Raw genomic sequence first — 19,703 nt, 5'->3', positions numbered from 1 at the left:
CCTTTTGGCCTGACCTGGACGACCCAGGCTAGGCCAGTCTTGTCAGATCATGGAAGTTAAGCAGGGTCAGCCTTGATTAGTATTTGGATAGGAGACCACCAAGGGAGTCCAGGGTCACTATGAGGAGGCAGGCAATGGCAAACCGCCACTGTACTTCTTTTACCTTGAAAACCCTGTGGGGTCACCATAAGTCACATGTGACTTGACACCGTTTCCCACTAACACCAATTTGATGCTTTAACAATGACACAGCCACTACTCTTTCCCTAACACCTTTGATAGTTCTGTGGATGCACTTTAGTGTCTGGGATCCATAGCTGCATTTAATTTCCAGTGTTGTGTTAGTTATAAACCAGAGGGTTTTTTATTCCTGAAGAACATGAAAACAGTTTTTCCTCTTTCCTCTTTTCACATCATTGGCCGTCTGTCCTAAATGCCATATGTGTTGCGGCCAGGATCACTGAAGCATGGCTTGCTGTTAGCCACCACTGGCCTTCCAGTGGGTCCACTGGAAACCTTCCATAAAAGTTAAAAGAACAATCCGTCCCAGTGGTAGGCAAGAAGGGAAAATACATGGAAACTGCAAGAGCCACAGAATTGTAGATATGCATAGTTAGATATGCTGTGGTGGACTGTCAGAAAATTATTTCATTCAAGTAGGAAGCAGTGATAAAATGGGATCAAAACTGTTCTCCCTGTTCTCAGGCCCTTTGCTCCTTGCATTTCTTTTGCTGTGGATTCTGTCTTAGGTCCACATCTCCAAATGCAGAGTCCCCTGCTGTGGTTCTGCTCCTACATGGCAGCGCTTTTATTAGGGTTCTTTTTAGGACCTGCAGTACCCTTGAAAACAAATGGGGGAAGAAACCCCCTGGTTACGTTACTGGCTGTTTTATCAGATCATGCAACTTGCTGAAAATCTGTTTAACATGCGTTCATGTTGTTTTGTTTTTTGCAGTTAGCTGGACAGTGTACTTGTTCACCTCCAGTGGTTTGACTACCCCCATCCTCCATTGAAATCTGTAGATGTTACATATTTTGTGTTATTCATCTATGCAAACAGATTGGACACAATCCACTGGGAAGCTCTCCTGTGCAAGTTGCATGGGAATCGAATCCTTACATAGTTCCTATCAATTCCCATGAGGGAGGAATCCCCAGTGGATTGTCTTTGGTAACTTCAAAACTGCAGTAATGACTTGGAATTAAATTATTACTTTTGCCTACAATCCCTGTGGCCACGTCTGCTAGATCTGTGTCTGGGTATCATACGCTGCAGTATTGTATAGATCCTGCTGTTGTAAGTTTGTATATTTTCTCTGCTTTTATCTTGTGTTTTAAAGAATGGTAAAGCAAACTGCATATACATTGGAGACCTCCTCCTTTGGTTCAATTGTAGACAACTGAACACTGCTATGCAAGTGTTGTATAGAAGGAAAATGTTGCTCTGTATAACTTAACATTTCTGTAAATGTTTCAAGGAATAAAATCTTTAACTGTTATTACAATGCATACTTAAGAAATGTACATAACAGTAATTTGTTTTTGTTCTATAAAGGGCTATTTCCTGACTGGGGTGAAAAAAGCATCAGCTGGGAGGGGAAGGGATACCTTAGAAATGGCATATCCAATAAAACCAGAAAATATATAATGCTGAACAACTCTTATTCAGGGCAAACAGAAGAAAAATAAACATATTTAACACCACTCACATAACAATGGAAAAGGTTTACCCTGATAACAAACCAAAAAATGTATGTTAGCTGTTGACAAGATGCTGCTTCAACTTATCATTGTTCCTTTTTCACAATATGTAAGCTGGAAACGTCTGTTCTTTTAACGCTGTTGCTAAAGCAAAGCAGTTCTGCTTTGACTGCCAGCCTCCAGCATCAGCAGTACAGAAAATGCCTGGTTGACTGCCCTCTAAAGTGGATTCTTAATGAATGAGAAGCCTGAAGTTCTTTAATTCAGCTTCAGTTTCACTGGAACCTTCACCCTTCTTCATTGCCGTTACCGTTTCCACGTGCCACCGGTTCAGCAACAGAAGAAGCCTCAGTTGGCAAAATTTCTGTCAGGCTGTTAAGTTTACTGGATGTTGGCCTCTGTGGCTTCATCCCTTGCCCATCCACTTCCTGTTTCCTGTTTATGTACAGTTCCTTCTCTTGGCCAGCCTTTTTACCTGAATCTGGCTTTCTCCCTTGGCTTCTCTAGTGCCCCAGGTTTCTTCAGGGTTCTTCTTCTGGGGGAGGGTTGCCAACCTCCAGATAGGTGACAGAGAGCCCCCAGAATTATTACCCTGGAGAAAATGGCTGCTGGGGGGAGGGGACTCTGACACTACACCCCAAGGTGCTTTCACCACTCCCAAACTCTGCCATCCCAAGGTGTTTCCCCAAATCTCCAGGAATTTTCCAGCCCAGATTTGGCAATCCTGTTTTTTATTGATACGTAAGCACCCTGAGCCTGCTTTGGTGGGGAGAGCAGGATATAAGTCTAATAAATATTTGGGGACTATGGTCTCTCACTGCCATTAGGTAGCCTGTCTCTTGACCTCCATCCCTGACTCTTCATCTGGTCTCTCCTGCCCTTAACCTCATATCCTGCCTTTTCTACAAGCCCTCACTGACCCTTTTGGCTTCTCTTTCAGTCCATTGCTTTCAAGTGAGCCCTTCTTTACTCTCCTTGGCTCTTCACTTTCAGCCTACCCCTGTGTCAGATTTTAATTCCAGCCAAATAGACATCCATCCATCCTCTACGGAATCTGGTCTGCAAAAGGTTTTGTTCCCTGAGCAGTCAAGCTGTTTCACTGGTTTAGCCACTTGGTGGTGGAGGTTTCACTGCTACAAGTGCAATACAATATAGATGACCCAATACAATATAGATGACCCTCTGGATGACCCTGTGGGACCCTCGAGCTATCAGACATAGCTAATTGGAAGTTGCTTCTGCTGTCTAATGGAAGTTTCACATTCTGCATCTGCACTCAGAGCCTGGCTCCATCTCCTGTCTGCTTCAGCGGAAAAGCTGGCATATCCCCCTCTGCCTCCTGGAATGATTGTACCATGTGATCCAGGTGGAATCATGACTTGCATATTTGCTCATCACCCTTCTGTTATTTTATTTTTGCAATTACATACTTCAGAACAAATGAAACAATGCATCATACCTTAAGAATGTTTACAGCTATGTATACTGTGAAAACTTTAAGTGTGTGAAGCAGGCATTTTAGTGGGTCAGAAGAAGGCATATTTTCCTGAAAGAGGGTTAAAGATGTAATTTGAAGGGGGAGGAGATTGTGCTAAGTGGGTTTCTACATGGGGCACCTGCCTCTCATACTGATTGGTGCTGTCTGCCCTGTAAATCAGAGGGCTGGTGTCCCATGGTAGCTCAGGAAATGCCATGCGGAGTCAAATGTGTGTCTGCTAGGCAAGCCCCTGCTCTCCCATCCTTAGTGCCCACCCCCCACTCAAATATGGGGATAATATTGGCCTGCCCTGAGATAAAAATACAGTCATGCACATGAGGTGCTTCTGAACACTTTTTAAAAGGTTAAGGCCATGGATGAGGATGGTGAAAGCATGGCTAATTCTGGACTATCTCTTTTGGAGGGTGAGGGGTGTGTCACCCCCAGGGATTTTGCAGGCTCCACATCCTTAGAACTGCAACAACAGGCTTTTAAAGTAATACAACTCATAGGCTCAGGAAAACCCCCAAACAAGACGCCTTTCTTCACCTGAGGCAAACCAGCTGCCATTTATAGCAGAAGCAAGAATTCCTAGCTCCAAATCAAGCCTGTATTCATGCCTGGAACCAAATGCTCGTTGCTGTGTAAACAAGAGTGATTGGTTTGTACTGTAGCAAAGCAGACATCATAAGCTAATATTCAATGTAGATCAACATAAAACCAACAGGGGGATTCAAAAGGGTCTATTTCTTCTTGTGCTTTCAGTGCTAAGGGTGCTTAACTGATAGTTGGTGTGCTAGAACAGCAAAACACATCTCAGCAAAACGGCCACTGGATGCTAAGTTGGCTGTAGCTCCACAACCTAAAAGTACAACATGGATAATTCCAGAAATCTACAAATCTTGCAACCAGTTGTTCATCATCATCGTGGCTTCCGTGCGGTCCCACATAGAGGACTGTATGATTGCAGGCTAGCTGTGGAGAAGAGCTTCCAAGCTTTTCTGAAGAAGCCTCTAGGCTCTGGAGTGCTCCTCCTCCCCTCTTGTCAATGGAGGTCCCTTTTCCTGTCCAAAGGGTCACATGACAGAGGTGGGGCAAGCACTCCTTCCTTCAGTTCTCGTCACTGTAAGGAGAGGATGTGCTTCTAAGCTGCTGCTTTGTGGGACCTCAGGAATAAAACAAGGTTTTCTCATGGAGAACAGTGAAGACTTTCACTTACAAATCAGTAGGATAGCTCTATTTAAGAAGTGTGGGGAGTGCAGCGTTCAAATGGCCCAAAATGATGATCATTCTTCATGCCTCTTATCTCTGGGAGAGGGCCACAACACAGCTACATACCCAGCTTGCAAATACCTTACTCCTAAGGCATATGAGGGGAGAGTGGCAAGACTTAAAGCTACACTTTGGGGAGAAGCTCTGGGCACCCTGGATCCCCATGGAGAAAAACGGACTCAAACGGATAAGGGTGCAAGAGCCCATTCAGTGACTTTGGCATCAACACCCTCATTATTGGAGCTGCAAACTCAAGTCTTCACCCTGAGATTGGCGTCAGAACTGCCTCTGGAAAAGGCTAAAAAGAAACCCAAACACATCGTAGTCTAGCCAGATGACCATCGTGTGTGTGCCAATGAAGCTCCCCTCAAAATTGACAGTCTCCATCACCACACTCAATCATCAATCCTCCCCGCCCCAAGCCAAGTATCAACACTGATTAGTTTCAAATCAAAGTCCCTTTGGCATTACAGTTTGCCGTTGGGGCTCATAGTCGATTCATTTCTGCATCTGAAGCCACCCCTCACCATCAAGCAGGGAATCAAGGTTCCTAGATTCCTTGGAAAATGAAGTTTTCAAGATGCCTTCCATGGGCTCACCCACATCACAAGTCAAAGGGCAACCAAATCAGTGCCCATCTCAGCAAAATCCATGGGGCCTGTTTCCATTCACGATGTCACCACAGTGGGCATCCCCACAGGCTCCATACTCATGGTAACCTGTAAAATCTTCCACAAGATTTAGACAAGACCACTAGCATCAATACGACTGACATGGGTTCCTCCCATCACAGTTCCAATTCCAAGGATGCGCTCTACCAAATTTCAGTTGCAGGCTCAGAGAGCACTTCAGTGCCATCTCTGGAAGATACAGTAGCCGACCTATCACCTCCCTCCCCAACAGAGAATCTGAAGATGTATTGGCGAAAGCCCTTGGTCTAACCGTAATGATCCTACCCTATAATGAAGGTTTTGTACAGTCCTGACTTAGGCACTGTGGTGCTCCCATTGTTGCAAGGGATACAGGACATAGCTTTAGCTATCTGGGCTATACTGGCCTCAGCACTAGCATTGTCAAAAAAGCTGGAAAATCTCTACAGGATCAGGGAAGAAGACTATGACTACTTGTTTGCCACCCTCAAACAAACTCCATCGTCTCAGAGGTCTTACCACACAAGGGAAGAGCTGGAAGTTATTCATTTCCCCCTTGATAAAGAAAGCAGAAGATTCAATCTGCTGGGAAGGAAGATCTACTTCTTTGGGGTTATGGAACTGGGGTGGCTAATTTTACACCAGTCAAGGGCTGCTACCAAATGTTACTATGAGAAAAGATCTCACAGTTTCCTGAGTTGCTACCTGTTGATAAGTAGAGTGTGGCTAAGACTCTGTGTTGATAAGCAGAGTTTTCATTGCAGGAGGACAAAAAATAGGGAAACAGCAGCTCAATGCTGCAAGGCATGGAGTAGATTGTAATAGCAGGTCAGTGGCCTCTGGCATTGTCATATGGAGATATTCATGGTTAACACTCTTCAGCCCTTCCACTTGATATGAAAGTCAAAACAGAGGATCTCCCATTTGAAGATCGAGACCTATTTAGTGACCAAACCAAAGCAATTTTGGTTCAGTTTAGGAAGAACAAGTTAGTAGCCCACTCGTTGGACATAACCCATAATTCATCGACACCTTTTAAACAAAGGTACTTCCCAAGGCATACCCAGAGGTATACTCAATCAAGGTCCTATCATACAGGCCCCTCTGACCTTCCAGCATGGTTTCAGGTTTCCTTACACTCAACAATCCCAGCCCAAGAGACAGGGTAGACAATGGCAAAGAACCCCCTGCCAATCCCTTAGGGAGCAGCACTCTAGAAGTGCCCCATCTGCCTGTCTAGGTTCTGACCAGGGTTTTTTGGATAGGTTATCCCAGTTCTTTTGTACGTGGTGTCAAGTTACTGTTGATGATAGGATGTTAATAAAGAGACATTTTTTGGATTTCAAATTATTGCCTCTGCTTGAATACCCTTCAACCCAGTTCTGCCACCCTTTCCCCTTTCTAACACAGGAGGCTTTCTCTCTATTTCCTAAGGCAGCAATTACAGATATAGCCCCTGAGGAACAAAGAGCTGTTTTTCTAAATATTTTGCCATTGACAAAAAAAGGCAGAGGCAAGAGGCCCATTTTAGACCTAAGATTCTTTAAATAAGCATTTGAATTACCCAAAGTTCAGTATGCTATCCATACAGGAGGTGATGTACTTTCTGGCTCCCAACATTTGGTTTGCCATACTAGATTTAAAGGATGTGTACTACCATAAGGAGTTATTCATATGTTCAGCTATTCAGTTGAGGTTCAACTATTCAGGGGCCACCTATGAGTACACAGGGCTTCCCTTTGGGCTCACAATAACACGGTATTTAAAAAGTGTGTGGCAGAGGTTATAGCTCACTTGGAGTTAAAAGGTTGTATGGTATACCCTTACAATCAGCTTTTTGTTGATGACCCCCCTCCCCCTGAAAGGCTGGTCAAGAGCCTGAGCTTGGCCCTACACGCTATTCAGTCAATGGGTTTGGGGGTTTTTTTTGTAAACTGGAAGAAATCCCACCTCACTCCCATTCAGTCTATTGACTTCATTTGGGGCCTCTTTAGATTCCTGAAAATAGAAAGCATATTTGTCCCTCCTGAGGGTCAAGATTATGTCGGGCCTTGTTAAGAAATTTCTGTCCATCAGATACCAGCCAACCAAACACATACATAGACTTCTAGGTTATATGGCTTCCACAACAGCATGGTCTCATACATTCGCTTATGTGTGAGATCATTGCAAAATTGGCTTATAAGGAATTTTAATGGCAGTTCCAAACCTCAATAGAGGAGACTATCTTTCCCAAAAGTCACTGTAAAGTCTCTCCTTTGGTGGTTCATATCAGAGAACCACCTCAAGGGAATCCCTCTAGGGGTCCAATCCCATGACACCTACCTCTTCACTGACACTTCATTCACAGGTTGGGATGCTTACTGTCAGGGACTAAAGGTGAAAGGTACATGAACTAAGAAAGAATCCATGCTTCACATTAAAATGTTAGAGTTGAGAGCCATCAAACTTGTTCTCAATTCTTTTATGGAGATCAGAGGAAGACACATTCTAGAAGCAACAAACAAGACCACAGCAAAGTTCTATCTAAACAAGTAGGGAGGCACAGTATCCCTCCATCTGTACAGAAAGGCCACACTAATCTGGCAATGGGCAATAAGGCACAGGGTGCAGCTGACAGCTGTTCATATAGCAGATCTAAACAACACAGTTGCAGATACTTTAGGGACACAAGTGCAGAACAAGAGTGGTTCATATCAGACAGCTATCTGACCCCAATCTTCAAAAAATGTGGGGTCCCCAAAGTAGACTTATTTGTGTCAGTAGACAACAGTTCTGTTGCACAGCAGCCACAGGCATAGGTTCCACGGGGGATGTTCTCCAGCTGTAATGGCATGGCCACCTCTTTTATATGTTTCTCCCTATTGGTATCCTCCACAGGGTAATTCCCAAGATAAAGGTGGACCAGTCATCATGCATCCTTCTGGCCCAGAAGGGTATGATTCCACACACTATGGAAGCTGGCTAGAAGGTAACACATCTTCATTTACGGCCTGTTTGCCATCCTCAGGAACAATCCTTGCACCTGACCACTTGGCTAATCCTACAATAGAGGGGGGGTTGCACAAGGTTGAACAGATTTAACTGCTTCTCACAAACCCACAAGATGAAGACTGTATAGTTATAAATGGAAAAGGTTTGTGCACTAGACTGACAAGCATGGCCTTGATCCACAATCATGTAGCTTGAGCAAAATCTTTGATTACCTGCTAGAACTGCAGGGGATCTAGTGACCTCATCTCTAAAAGTTCACCTATCCACCATCTCTGCATTTCATGTCCCAGTTAATGGACTGCCAGTCTTTTCAATTTTGGAGTCCAACAAGTTTCTTTTTATTTAGTATGTTTCCAACTGTTTGAACCCATGGCCAATGCTGACTTGTCTTTTGTCTCTTATAAAGCTGTCTTTTGGGTAGCAATTACCTTCAACCGGAACAGTAAGCGAACTACGGGCACTGCACTGTGACCCGCCTTTTATTAAATTCTACCTAGGCAATGTAGTACTCAGACCTAGTGCAGAGTTTCTTCCTACAGTTGTATCACAATTCCACCTCAACCAAGACATCACCTTTCAGTGTTCTTCCCATTGCCATCATTGGAACAGAGACTATATACACTAGAAGTAAGAAGAACGCTCTGTTTTAAAAGGGCACAAGTATTCAGGAAGGATAGAAACCTGTTCATATGTTTCAAAGGGTCAAATAAAGGAAGAGCTGCATCAGCATAGTCACTCTCCCACTGGGTAGTCTGTGCAATCTGGACAGATTATGATGAAGCTAAGATCTCTTGTCTACTGTCCCTGAAAACTCACCTGATGAGGGCTCAGGTGACCAGCAGCAATCCATGCTACACTCACATTGGGGGACATCTGCAAAGCAGTAACTTATTCCACTCTCTCTATATTCATCAAGCACTACTCGATTGATGTGGACTCTAGAAATGATGCTGAAGTGGGAAAAGCTCTACTACAAACAATTTTCCATTTATCAGGCCACACCCTTCTCCTAAGGTAGGTGAGCTTGCCATTCTCTGATGCACAGAAGCCATGACAATGAAAATGGGGTTACACTTAGCTGTAACCATTGTTCATCAGGTGGCCTTCTGTGCAGGCACATATCCCTCCCTCCTTTTCCAGCTGTGGGCTGCCAGATGTGCAGGGCCTTCTCATGGTGGTGAAGAGAATGATGGAAGGAGGACTTGCCCTGCCTCTATCACATGACCCTTTGGGTTGGAAAAGGGACCTCTATAGACAGAGGGGAGGAGGAGTACTCCAGAGCCTAGAAGCTTCTTTGAGAAAGCTTGGAAGTTGTTCTTCACAGTCCCCCATGTGTGCCTGCACAGAAGACCACCTGATGAACAATGGTTACAGGTAAGTGCAAACACATTTTTAATTGATCCAGCCTACTCCTCCTCTCCCTTTTGTGTCAAAACCATGTTCAAAATACCATGAACTTTACAGTGATCTATGGGGATGGGGAAGTGGGTATTCTTTTTGGTGGGGCGAGGGTGGTACCTCAGTGGGAAAAATTAAAATTATAATTGAGAACGAAACATTATTAAATAGTGCATGCTGGCTTCTGAAAAGAGAGACTTTTGTAGAGCACATTGCAATGTCCATCCCTTATCTACACTTGGCTTTGTGTTTACAGTGTAATGTATCAAAATTCACAATTTCTCAATAAACTTGTTTTGTTGCTTATTTTTAGAGTGCTGTCTTTGATTATGAGATGAATTGTTTTCTTCCAAAGCACTGAGCCTCAGACACACACACAATGGGTGCTTCTAGACATGCATGGTCTATCTTTTTTCCCCTTTGTTGGAATTCCCAGGGTCTGCTAAGGTATTTTAAGAGATTCCAGGTATGCACTCAGGCTGTAGAAACTTTAAAAAATTATGGCTTTACTAATTTAGAGTCTGTCCTCTTCCTCGAAGTACTTATAAAGTGTTGTATGGTATCAGGCCTATCTGTAAAATTCTCCTAAACCAGCAGGAGCTAGTTGAAACGACCTAGATAATCTCTGTAGCAGTTTATAAAATATAACTCTTTCATAAATCAAAGCCCTTCATTCTGACCCACTGGTAGTGGCAAATGTCGAAACCTTGGTCTGGGGTTCTCTACAGTTTAGTTTTCATGTACCTTTTTCCTGTCCTTTTGCTAACATGAGTCCAATGCCATGATAACCTGCTACTGTTTCTTGGAAGGTAAGATATCTTGTGTTCTGGTAACTGTATGTGTGATCCCTCAGGCAAAAGAATACCTTTAATTTTAGCTCATCCAATGAGAATACCAATAAAAAGCTCTCCCATTTTTGCCTTAAATTTTTGTTATGGTAGTCAGGCATTGATGTTGTAATAGCTGTGCAAACTTTGACTGGACTGAACCAAAATGGTTTCTGCAACAGCCTGTATATCCCATTTCCCAAACTGACTAAGCTGAGCTCTAAACGCCATGCACCCCTCTATATTGTAGCCATTGTTCTCTGTGTAAGTTGGCAAGAAAAACAGCCAAGTGATTGATCCTCCACCTGCCGGGAAGATTCACAGGTGAATTTTACTAGATGCAGGACAAAGGATCTTCAGGTAGTGAAATCCAATTTGAGTGCTGACTTTTCATTCTCAGGTATAAACTGCAGAAAAGATATTTACAGAGCCATGTCCTGGGGACTTAGCGCTTTCTAGTTTGAAATTTCAGATTCTTTGAAAAGCCAACTGAGGCTGGAAGCATTCATATGGATGCTGTGTATTTTGCTTACAGCTAGGTGCTTAATTTTGCTTTATACAGTTTAGATTTTTTTTAAAAAAAATAAACTGCATAATCCCAGAAAGGATGGTTCAGTACACCATAAAGTTACAGGTTATTGAGAACCATGTCAAGGGCTTCAGACTGTGAACTGAACACATGACACTGCTCTAGATTCTCAGCTTTTATCAAAAATAGCCGACATTTCCCCAGTTTCTCTCCCTCTTTGCTCATGAAGAATAGAAGCTGGCCTTCCATTGTAAATCAAAGGATAGTTTGTGTGCCACTCATCTGCAGCCATGTAAATCTTGAGACAATCATCAGTCCCCCCCTTCAGAAAGATTCAGATGTTTGAATGAAGCTTGAATGTTTTGTATTTATAACATCTTCCATCTCCTAACATGACATCTGTGAAGTCCTGAACCTGTGAGGAAGTTGTGATTTGTGTGCTGTTATGTACCTGGCTTCATCTTTGCATAGTTTTTATTTTGTTTGTAATGTATTCCTCCCTCATTTTTACCCATGTGCTACTGATTTTGAATCAGTCATAACACATCTGTGCTTCTGTTCTACTGAAAAAAATCTTCTGATCAACAAGTAATGGTTTTGTTTTGTACTTTGTAGGTCCGCAAGGGGAGTCAACTGTATACTTTGTGGTAAAAGCTGACCAAGGTCATGAGTGTTCCGCTACTGGCTGCCTCCCTTTGAACAAAAAGCAGCCGCTGATACTGGAAGCAGACAACCAACATGGAGGGGAATCTGACTATCTGGCAAGAGATGGCCCATCAAGCAATGGCTCTTTTCACAGCAGTGAGGGGGAAGGGACAGACCATGAGGGAGATATATTGGATTGTAGTGGGTCCAGGCCTCTGCTAATGGACTCTGAAGAGGAAGAGGAGAGTGGAAAAATGAATCCAGCTCAGGAAGGAGCCAAAGTTTCCCAGGAAGTCTTGAACCAACCATCTTCCCAGAGTGGAATGGGGCAGATTCTACACAACACTTTCAAAAACCACCCTGCAGAAATATCTGATGAAGGCGATGTCTTTGCCACAGCGCCTTTCCGAAGCTCCAGAACTTTCCATGATGACCTGGACATCTTCGCCAAAGCACCCTTTGTCTCCAAAAGCAATGTAGTTGATGAGGGTGATGTGTTCCTTCGGGCCCCATTCACGAAAAAGAAAAACCAGGAAGAGATGCCATCAGGCAGTGCTAAGGAATCTCCTGCTGTAGCAGCTTTCTTGGGTTTAACTGGAGGTGGCCAGTATGTTCTTAATCCTTCATTCCAGAACCTGGATACAGGAATGCACAGTTCACCTCTTCCTCCATATCCTCTGGCCCCGTCTCAGTCATCCATTGCTCCACCTCATTCTCCACAGGCAGGGGAAGGCCAAGACTCCATTCCTCCCAAGGATGCACCAAAAGAATTGGGTAGTGTTCCTAATGATGCGCTGCAAGGACACACACTTCCCCATGAAGGCCTCTTGGGCTCAAAGGCCAGCAAGCCCTTCCACCCACAGTCATTGGCAAAATACTCCCGTCACTACAGTCCAGAAGGCAGTCTGTGCACGGAAGCTCAACCTATAGCAGCTTACAAAGTGGTATCTCAGACCAATAAGCAAGCCATAGCTGGGTCCGTTTCCATAGCCTCTCTTTCTTACAGAACTAAAGAGCTGCCCAGCACTGACCCATTTGCATCAGCACCCTTTCCTTCCAAACTGGGGAAACAGAAACCTTAAGCAGTTTCCACTGTGACAGACTTACATGGCTTCAGATACGTTGCTCTTTAATTTATAAGCCCTTAGACAGAATAACACTCCAAAACTATTATAATAAACGTCAAATGTTGTGCTGCTCATTTGAACCATATGAAGTTGTTGGTTCCAGGCTACTAACTGCCAGACAATTTTTTGATATGCATGCTTTTTAGATAGTCCTTCCCTGCCCCTAAAGCCTCTTTTCTCCCAGTATTTTTTAAATCACTGTTCACACCGGTAATTACAGGGTGAATATACTGCAGAGGAATAATAATAGCATCTACTAAGGATTACAGAGCATATCAACATTACACCAATAACATTTCAGGAAAAAAATTGGTACCGAGATGAGGGTTTAATTTTTTTTTTCCTGTTCAAGAGACAATCTGGGAAATTGGACATAGTAGACTTTCCCAGTTTCTTCCAGTTAATGAAGTCTACCCTAGAACCAGAAACTTCTAGTTTGAAACAGAGATCCTAATCTACAGTATAGATGAACTTTTTTTTTTACCCGAAGTCATTAATTCTGAAGACTTTAAATCAGTTTGTGGTTTGGAGAAGCAGCATTCTAATCAATTTAGGCTACAATCTTAGGCATCCTGATCTGAAAGTACCTGGAACTCAGAGGGACTTAATAAATATGCTTAGCATTGGGCTGTTAGGCATTTTGTTCCTTCTTTTGTGTGTGGAAGGGATAATGGAAATGCAGGATAGGTTGATGGTGGAAACCCCTTTACACCAAAGGAAGGCTTGGCTTTTTACCTGCTTCTTGATGTAATTTGTGAAGCTACCTTTCAGTTGTGAATTGGAGAAGTCTAGGATCAGTGGGGAGATATATCTAGTACAGATCAACTAAATTCCCATTGATTAGGCTGATCATGATAATCCTACCAAGTTCAGGGCCATGCTTTTTTCCATGCTTCCTGTTTATTTGCCTTCAGAGAACCTATTCCATATTGAGTCCCTGTACATCGGTTACAGAATCTCTGTCTTTCGCCAGAGCACAGTCAGTTTATGGAGGCACCACTCATGCCTGTTAAGCTTAACTGTAACCTACATGAACTGTGATTGTACTTTCAGAACACGTCCATCTTATTTGGCTGTATGTTTCTGTAATGGGTGGAGAAGTGTCTTTTAGGGAAGCATGCTTTCCATCACTGGATTGTCCTACTGAAACATCTAAGGAATCACAACATCATTGTAAGTCACTGATGGAGTGTGTTCTTATATGCACATTTACCTACTAAAAATAATGTCTGGTGCAATCACTCCAGGTATTCAAAAACAGTATCTGAAGCTTAGTGTTCAAATAGTAGCTCTTGTTTCCATTTTGTATATCTGGCCAGAAGAGCTACAATTCTTTTATCTTTAAAGGTATCTCTTATCACATTCTGTGGAAAACACTGTTTTGGAATGGCATGGTATTAATCTTAATGACATCGGCAATTCTTTGACCACTTTTTGATAGCTGAAGAACTGGTCGTATAGAAAATGAATGAATGTATGTATGTATGTCAGGGAAGGGTTCCACCCCCACACAACCTGTTTCAGACAATCTGAAAAGCTGATGAATCACAGACCTGAAAAGATAGCACATACTGTTTATAACTGAAATTCTTATGAAGCAGAGACATTTATGGCAAGCTGATTTAACTTTTGTCTTTTTAAAGAAAGGTATCACCGTATCCCTGTAACGGATATGGCCATATATAAAATTCAGAGATGTCCTGCCAGCCATGTTTCCTTAACACTAGGGGTTTTTTTGGTATTCTTGCAAAAGTATCTTTTAAGTGCCCCTTCTGAATGGTTTGTCTCCTTCCCGGTAAGAGAAAGAATCCTGCCATGAGGGTAAGGTCAAGCCAATCTTGAGTGTTACTAAGGAATGAGAGACAGATTTGGCCATGGGATACAATCCACCAAGAAGAATTCCTGTGTAAGCCCTTTTGAAATGAGCAGGAAGTGCATGTCTCCCCACTGTTCTGCACTGGGCAACTTCCACCCATTTTAATTGGGCTTGATGAATTGTACCCTCTATGAATTACTGGGAATTTCCTTTACATTTTTTGCCTTAGGCAGCACAGTGTCTTGGGCCTGTTTTTGCTGTGAGTCACAAGTAGGGCTGGTTTTTTTAAAAAAAAGAGTTTAGCTGATACCTGTGCATGAGCAATCTGGTGTGTAGAGGTGGAGAGGACAGGATCTTTAGCTCTGATATGTTCATATGAAGGGCCCATGTCAAAGTCCTTGGACTTTGGCGGGCTTCAGTAGACCTCAAGACAGTCTTTAAAGATTCCAAAATCCATCTTTGGTACTGAAACACAAGCTCTTTAGCACTTTATTCCTGCAAATGAGCATTCTGGATCATGGGACACAAGACAGGTCAGGCAGGGATTTGTTTGTTGCTTTGTTTTTGTTTTGTTTGCTGAGACTTTTAATTGGCTGTAAGATGACTGTGAAAGTTGTCAGGTTTTGCCGTTTTTTAGTTCTGTTTGTGCCTAGTTTTAAAGTGTGCTAATGCTGGATCACTGGACCAGTGTCCCCTGCTTTCACTGTCAAAGTGAGGAAGTAACTGCACTTTTGAGGATGATCATATCTAGTAGCGCAACTGTAGATGGCCTCTTCCAGCCAACTGCTTTGCAGAAGTGTAAAGAAGAAGCACAACTAAGTCCAGCTACCTGGTAACTTTGCTTGTGAGCAGGAATATATTTAGATTTCAATGGGATGTTTTTATACCAGTGACAGCGTTTTCAGCTCTATTTTGGGCACTGCTAAGATAAACCATAGCACTGTTACAATCAGTAATGAAATCGCCACTGGGTATTAGTTGGCTGCTTTTAAATTGTTACGAAAATTCTGTGAAGATTTTTTAAAAATGAGTTGTATTAGTATCCTGTTGTACATGTAATGTTTATATCAGGCAGATGGTACTCAGTAGAGCTGTTGCTATAAACACAGCCAAAATCTGAAGGTTACTGGGGGCTCTGATATGTTGGTGGAGCTGTATGTATGGAAGCAGCTGCCCATTCACTCCAGCATCGGTGAGTGCCCCAGACATAGTATCTGAACACTATAAAATCTACTTAGTATATTTAAGCAGGCTCTTTCTTCACAGTTTCCTGTGTTCCTGGCTGAGTTATAAGGTGAAGGCATGATGTTGCCACTTAATACATCTGTTGTCCAAGAAAACAGGGTTAGAACTGGAATCAAATAGTGATACATGGAAGTTGAAATATCATCATGGTGGTCTTATTTTTTCTTCTGCAGTGGGGAAAAAAAGGTCTGAATTGTTTCTTTTGTTTTTAAGGGCAGCTGATTCAGACAATCTGAAGACACTTGAGTGACTTCAAAAGGAAATGAGTTAAGTTTAATTAAAATTTCATATAATCAGCTTCTCTCAAAACACTTTTGTGTACTGGAGCACCTGATTTTGGGAACAATCTGCCAAATACTGTCCTGTGGCAGTGGATTCATGTAAGGCTTATGTAGGAGCTGCACAAGACCCATTGTACTGAATGGAAGCTCCCGAAGAGCAGGAAGGATGCATTAATACCTACAGTCAGTTTTTGACCCACTCTGGTATCTTGATTCATGCAGGCCAACCCAATAGGATTCTGTGTTGGCTTGTATCCCAATGACTCATTTCAGGGTTGGCCTTTCCATGGAATGAGGAGCAGTGTGTTTGATCATCTGCTAGTCCTTTGGTCTTTCCTCGTGTTCATCTTTCATGTCCATTCTCAGAAGTAACAACTCGCTGATTCAGTTTTCCTCTGGCAAGTTTATGGTTGTCTTATCCGGAATCTTGGACTATGATCTCAATTTCCCTTTTCACAACAAGCTTCATTTTCTGAAAACCCCAGTTAAGAGCTTCTGGCAGCAGAAATTTGACCCCCAGGTGGTCTGCTTGGCTTGTAGCCTCCCAAAAAAAAAAAATCCAGGATCACTGCCAATTTGATTTCTCTTTAGTTTACTGCAGTACTTCCAAATCAAGGCTGAGCTTTACTGCAAGGACTTTCTCAGTCAAGTCAGTTATTCTTCTTAAGTATTGTAACTAATGGACTTAATGTCATCTTACACATAAAGCCAATATTGTGTAGACATGTAAGGGTAACTAGACACTTTTATTTCTTCACAATTCCCTTAAGATTGGCTGTCACATTCTGTACAATGTAAATTCTGTTAGGTTCAAGCACTTGGGGTCCCTACTTCTTGGGATACTCCCTTGTAAATGAGATGAGCTCAGCCATTTGAAGACAGATTGTGGTATTTGCATGCAATCTAGAGGCAGAAAATCAACAACTATTCCATGTTTACTTTGTAGCAGGGGTCCAATTTAGATTATCTGCCCCAATACCAAAATGTTTTCAGGCTCAGCACAGCATGCAGTTCTCAGATCACAACCTGGATTTGGGCTTTATACCCTGTTTAGCATCAGTGTAAGCATGGCTAATATCAGCTGATCAAAGCTTTCCAAATGACAGCTCATCCATTTTTCTGCCAAAATCACAATAGTAGTTGTGCCCGTGGTCACCACCTTATCTTTTGGGTAAGTATAACACCACAGGCTCTGTGTAAATTCATGAATGTTCAGTTGCTCCAAATAGATACACATGGATTTAGCATCCACCAAAGACTACTTATGCTGGAAAGTTGTTTTTTCCTCTCTCTCTCTGTGGTTTTAAATCAGTCTCTTCCAGAGTCTTCTTGAGTGCTGCGATTTTATGTTCCGAAGTATTTTAATGCAACATAATCTTATACCTATGATTTGTACCTACTCTTGAATCTTTACCTAGTTGTTGTTGCTCCTACATAAGCCAGAGTTCATTTAGTGTTTTGTGTTCTGTGTTTATTTTTGCTTCTGTTTCTGTGTGTGTCAGAAATTTTCTGACTGTAAATAATAAGACTTGTCAGCCACGACATTAGAGAGGCAATCTGTGAATGACCAATTTTTAAGCGGTTATTTCTTGTAGGGAAGGCAGATTGTGGTAAACACATCTAAACTCCAGAACCAGACATGGAGTTAGGATCAGAAGAAGGAAATGCTGTTTTCAGACTTCGTGTAATGCAGATAATAAGCATCATTGTGACTCATTCTTAGAAGCAAACTCAAAATTGTCCTTAGTGAACTGGCAGCTGGAAAAGGACAAATGAGTTGGAGGGGTGTTTTCTTCTCTCCCTGCTAGTGTGGAATTGTCTGTTTGTGCAATTATGGGTCATGTATTTATAAGATCACTCCAAACTCCTCTTGAAAGTCAGGTCTTAACCGTTGGAAATACCTCTCTGACTTGCTACGTTTTTTGGAGTTTTTCTGGAGTTCTGTTTCACACTGGTTGCAATAGTCTTTATGAAGAAATGTTAGAACTGAAACTCTTATATGCTTTATAAAATAATAAAAAGTATCTGATTTAAGAATGCCATATAGTTGTGTGTGCTTTCTTACTTGTATGTTTCCAAGAGCTTGAATGCAAGCTATGTACACTGGTATAAACTGCTTAACTCCTGCAATTGCTAGCGGACTAACAGAGGACTGAGTCTGCAGTACTCATAGTTTTTGCGTGAATATCTGTGGAAGTGCTAAAACCACTCTCCAAACCCCCCCCCCCCAAAAAAAACCTGGTCAGTGAAAAGACCAACAATGTCCAAACTGCCATACCCAGCCAGTTGCCTTCATTTGCCCAGAGTGGGTTTTGCCCTGCTGTAAGATCAGAGTGGCTGAGTAGAATTGTAATTTCTCATTTCCCTCTACATAGGATTAGACCAATTTATGATAGCCATGAGAGTGATTGGAACCTCAAAAGCCAATCAATTTCCCAGAAGCATCCGTTCAACCTCTCTTTAAAACTGGGATGCTGGAGTAGATGGACCTTTGGTCTAATCAGCAGGGCAGTTCTTAAGCGGAATATGTTAAAGGGTTTTTAGGGGGAGGAATGCAGCACTTTATGCTAGGTATTTTTAGAAGGGTCAATCTGCTCCAATTAATAGGTTTTTTTAAAGGGTGGAAGCTGCTCCAGTCCTCACTACATTGGAGTCAAATGGCATTTTTACTTTTGATTCTGTGTTCCTTTTAAAGTGTTTCTCTCTCTCTCTCTTTCTGTTTTCTTTTTTCTTTTTACAACGGCTGGGAGTGCTTTTCCAAGGGAATAACTAGATGGAAAATGTAACCCCTGACAGGGCTTTTTTTGTAACAGGAATCCTTTGCATATTAGGCCATACACCCCTGATGTAGCCAATCCTCCAAGAGTTTACAGGCCCTACTGTAAGCTCCAGGAGGATTGGCTACATCAGGGGTGTGTGGCCTAATATGCAAAGGAGTTCCTGCTACAAAAAAGCCCTGCCCCAACAGCTTTTTTTCCCATTGAAAGGCACCTCCCCAGTTGCGTAAAGCTAACAGCTAGCAAAAGCCCACATTGGTAACCAGGATTTTTTTTGAGCAGAAACGCAGTCCCGGCTGGCTTTGTGTCAGGGGTGTGGCCTAATATGCAAATGAGTTCCTGCTGGTGGCTTCTACAAAAAACCCCCGGTGAGAAACAATGGTGCCATTAGGGGTGTGTGGCTTAATATGCAAATGAGTTCCTGCTGGGCTTTTCTACCCCCCAAAAAATCCCTGTTGGTAATGATTCAAATAAACAGGTTCCAAAACTGTTCTACGCTCTGCTTTTCCCTAGCCGAGTTCCGTTCTAAACTGCACTGAACAGAGCTCTGATTTGCCATCTAGGTATTCATTTAGTGGAATTTTACCTTGCCTTTCTCCTAAAAAGATAATTAAAGGCGGCTCAGTGTAATAATTAAACATAGAATAAAAATTACTTAAAAGTGAAGTTTGAGTCCAGTGGCACCTTAAGACCAATGAAATTTAATTCTGGGCATAGACTTTTTGCCCGCATCGAACCGGACTCAAACTTTGCTCTGTTGCTTCAGACCAACATAGCCACCTACCTGAATCATTTAACAGTGATAAGCCTGCACAGCATCTGGTCATGCGGTTCAAGTACGCTCTTCACAGCTAGTGGGGCTGGGGCATAACTTTTACGTGTAGTTGAATAGCAAGAAATGAGACTTTCGACGAGGTCGGTCATGGCTTTGCATGCAGAAGATCTCAGTGTTCGTCCCGGGGAC

At 42.6% G+C, this 19,703-nt stretch overlaps 1 protein-coding gene across 1 annotated transcript in view; it reads left to right on the top strand.

The window, feature by feature from the left end:
* The window catches only part of AAK1 (AP2 associated kinase 1), a 117,794-nt gene extending 105,120 nt beyond the window's left edge, over positions 1 to 12,674 (top strand). Inside the window, exon 22 of the mRNA XM_060251881.1 lies at positions 11,464 to 12,674. Within this exon, the coding sequence (XP_060107864.1) occupies positions 11,464 to 12,575 (1,112 nt within the window). The 3' untranslated portion in view covers positions 12,576 to 12,674. The remainder of the gene's footprint in view (positions 1 to 11,463) is intronic.
* The last annotated feature ends 7,029 nt before the right edge of the window (positions 12,675 to 19,703 follow it).

This window comes from Heteronotia binoei, chromosome 12, assembly GCF_032191835.1.
Source record: "Heteronotia binoei isolate CCM8104 ecotype False Entrance Well chromosome 12, APGP_CSIRO_Hbin_v1, whole genome shotgun sequence".
In the NCBI taxonomy this organism is placed as follows: domain Eukaryota; kingdom Metazoa; phylum Chordata; class Lepidosauria; order Squamata; family Gekkonidae; genus Heteronotia; species Heteronotia binoei.
Note: the sequence above shows the minus strand (reverse complement) of the source record. Positions and strands in the feature narration are given on the sequence as shown.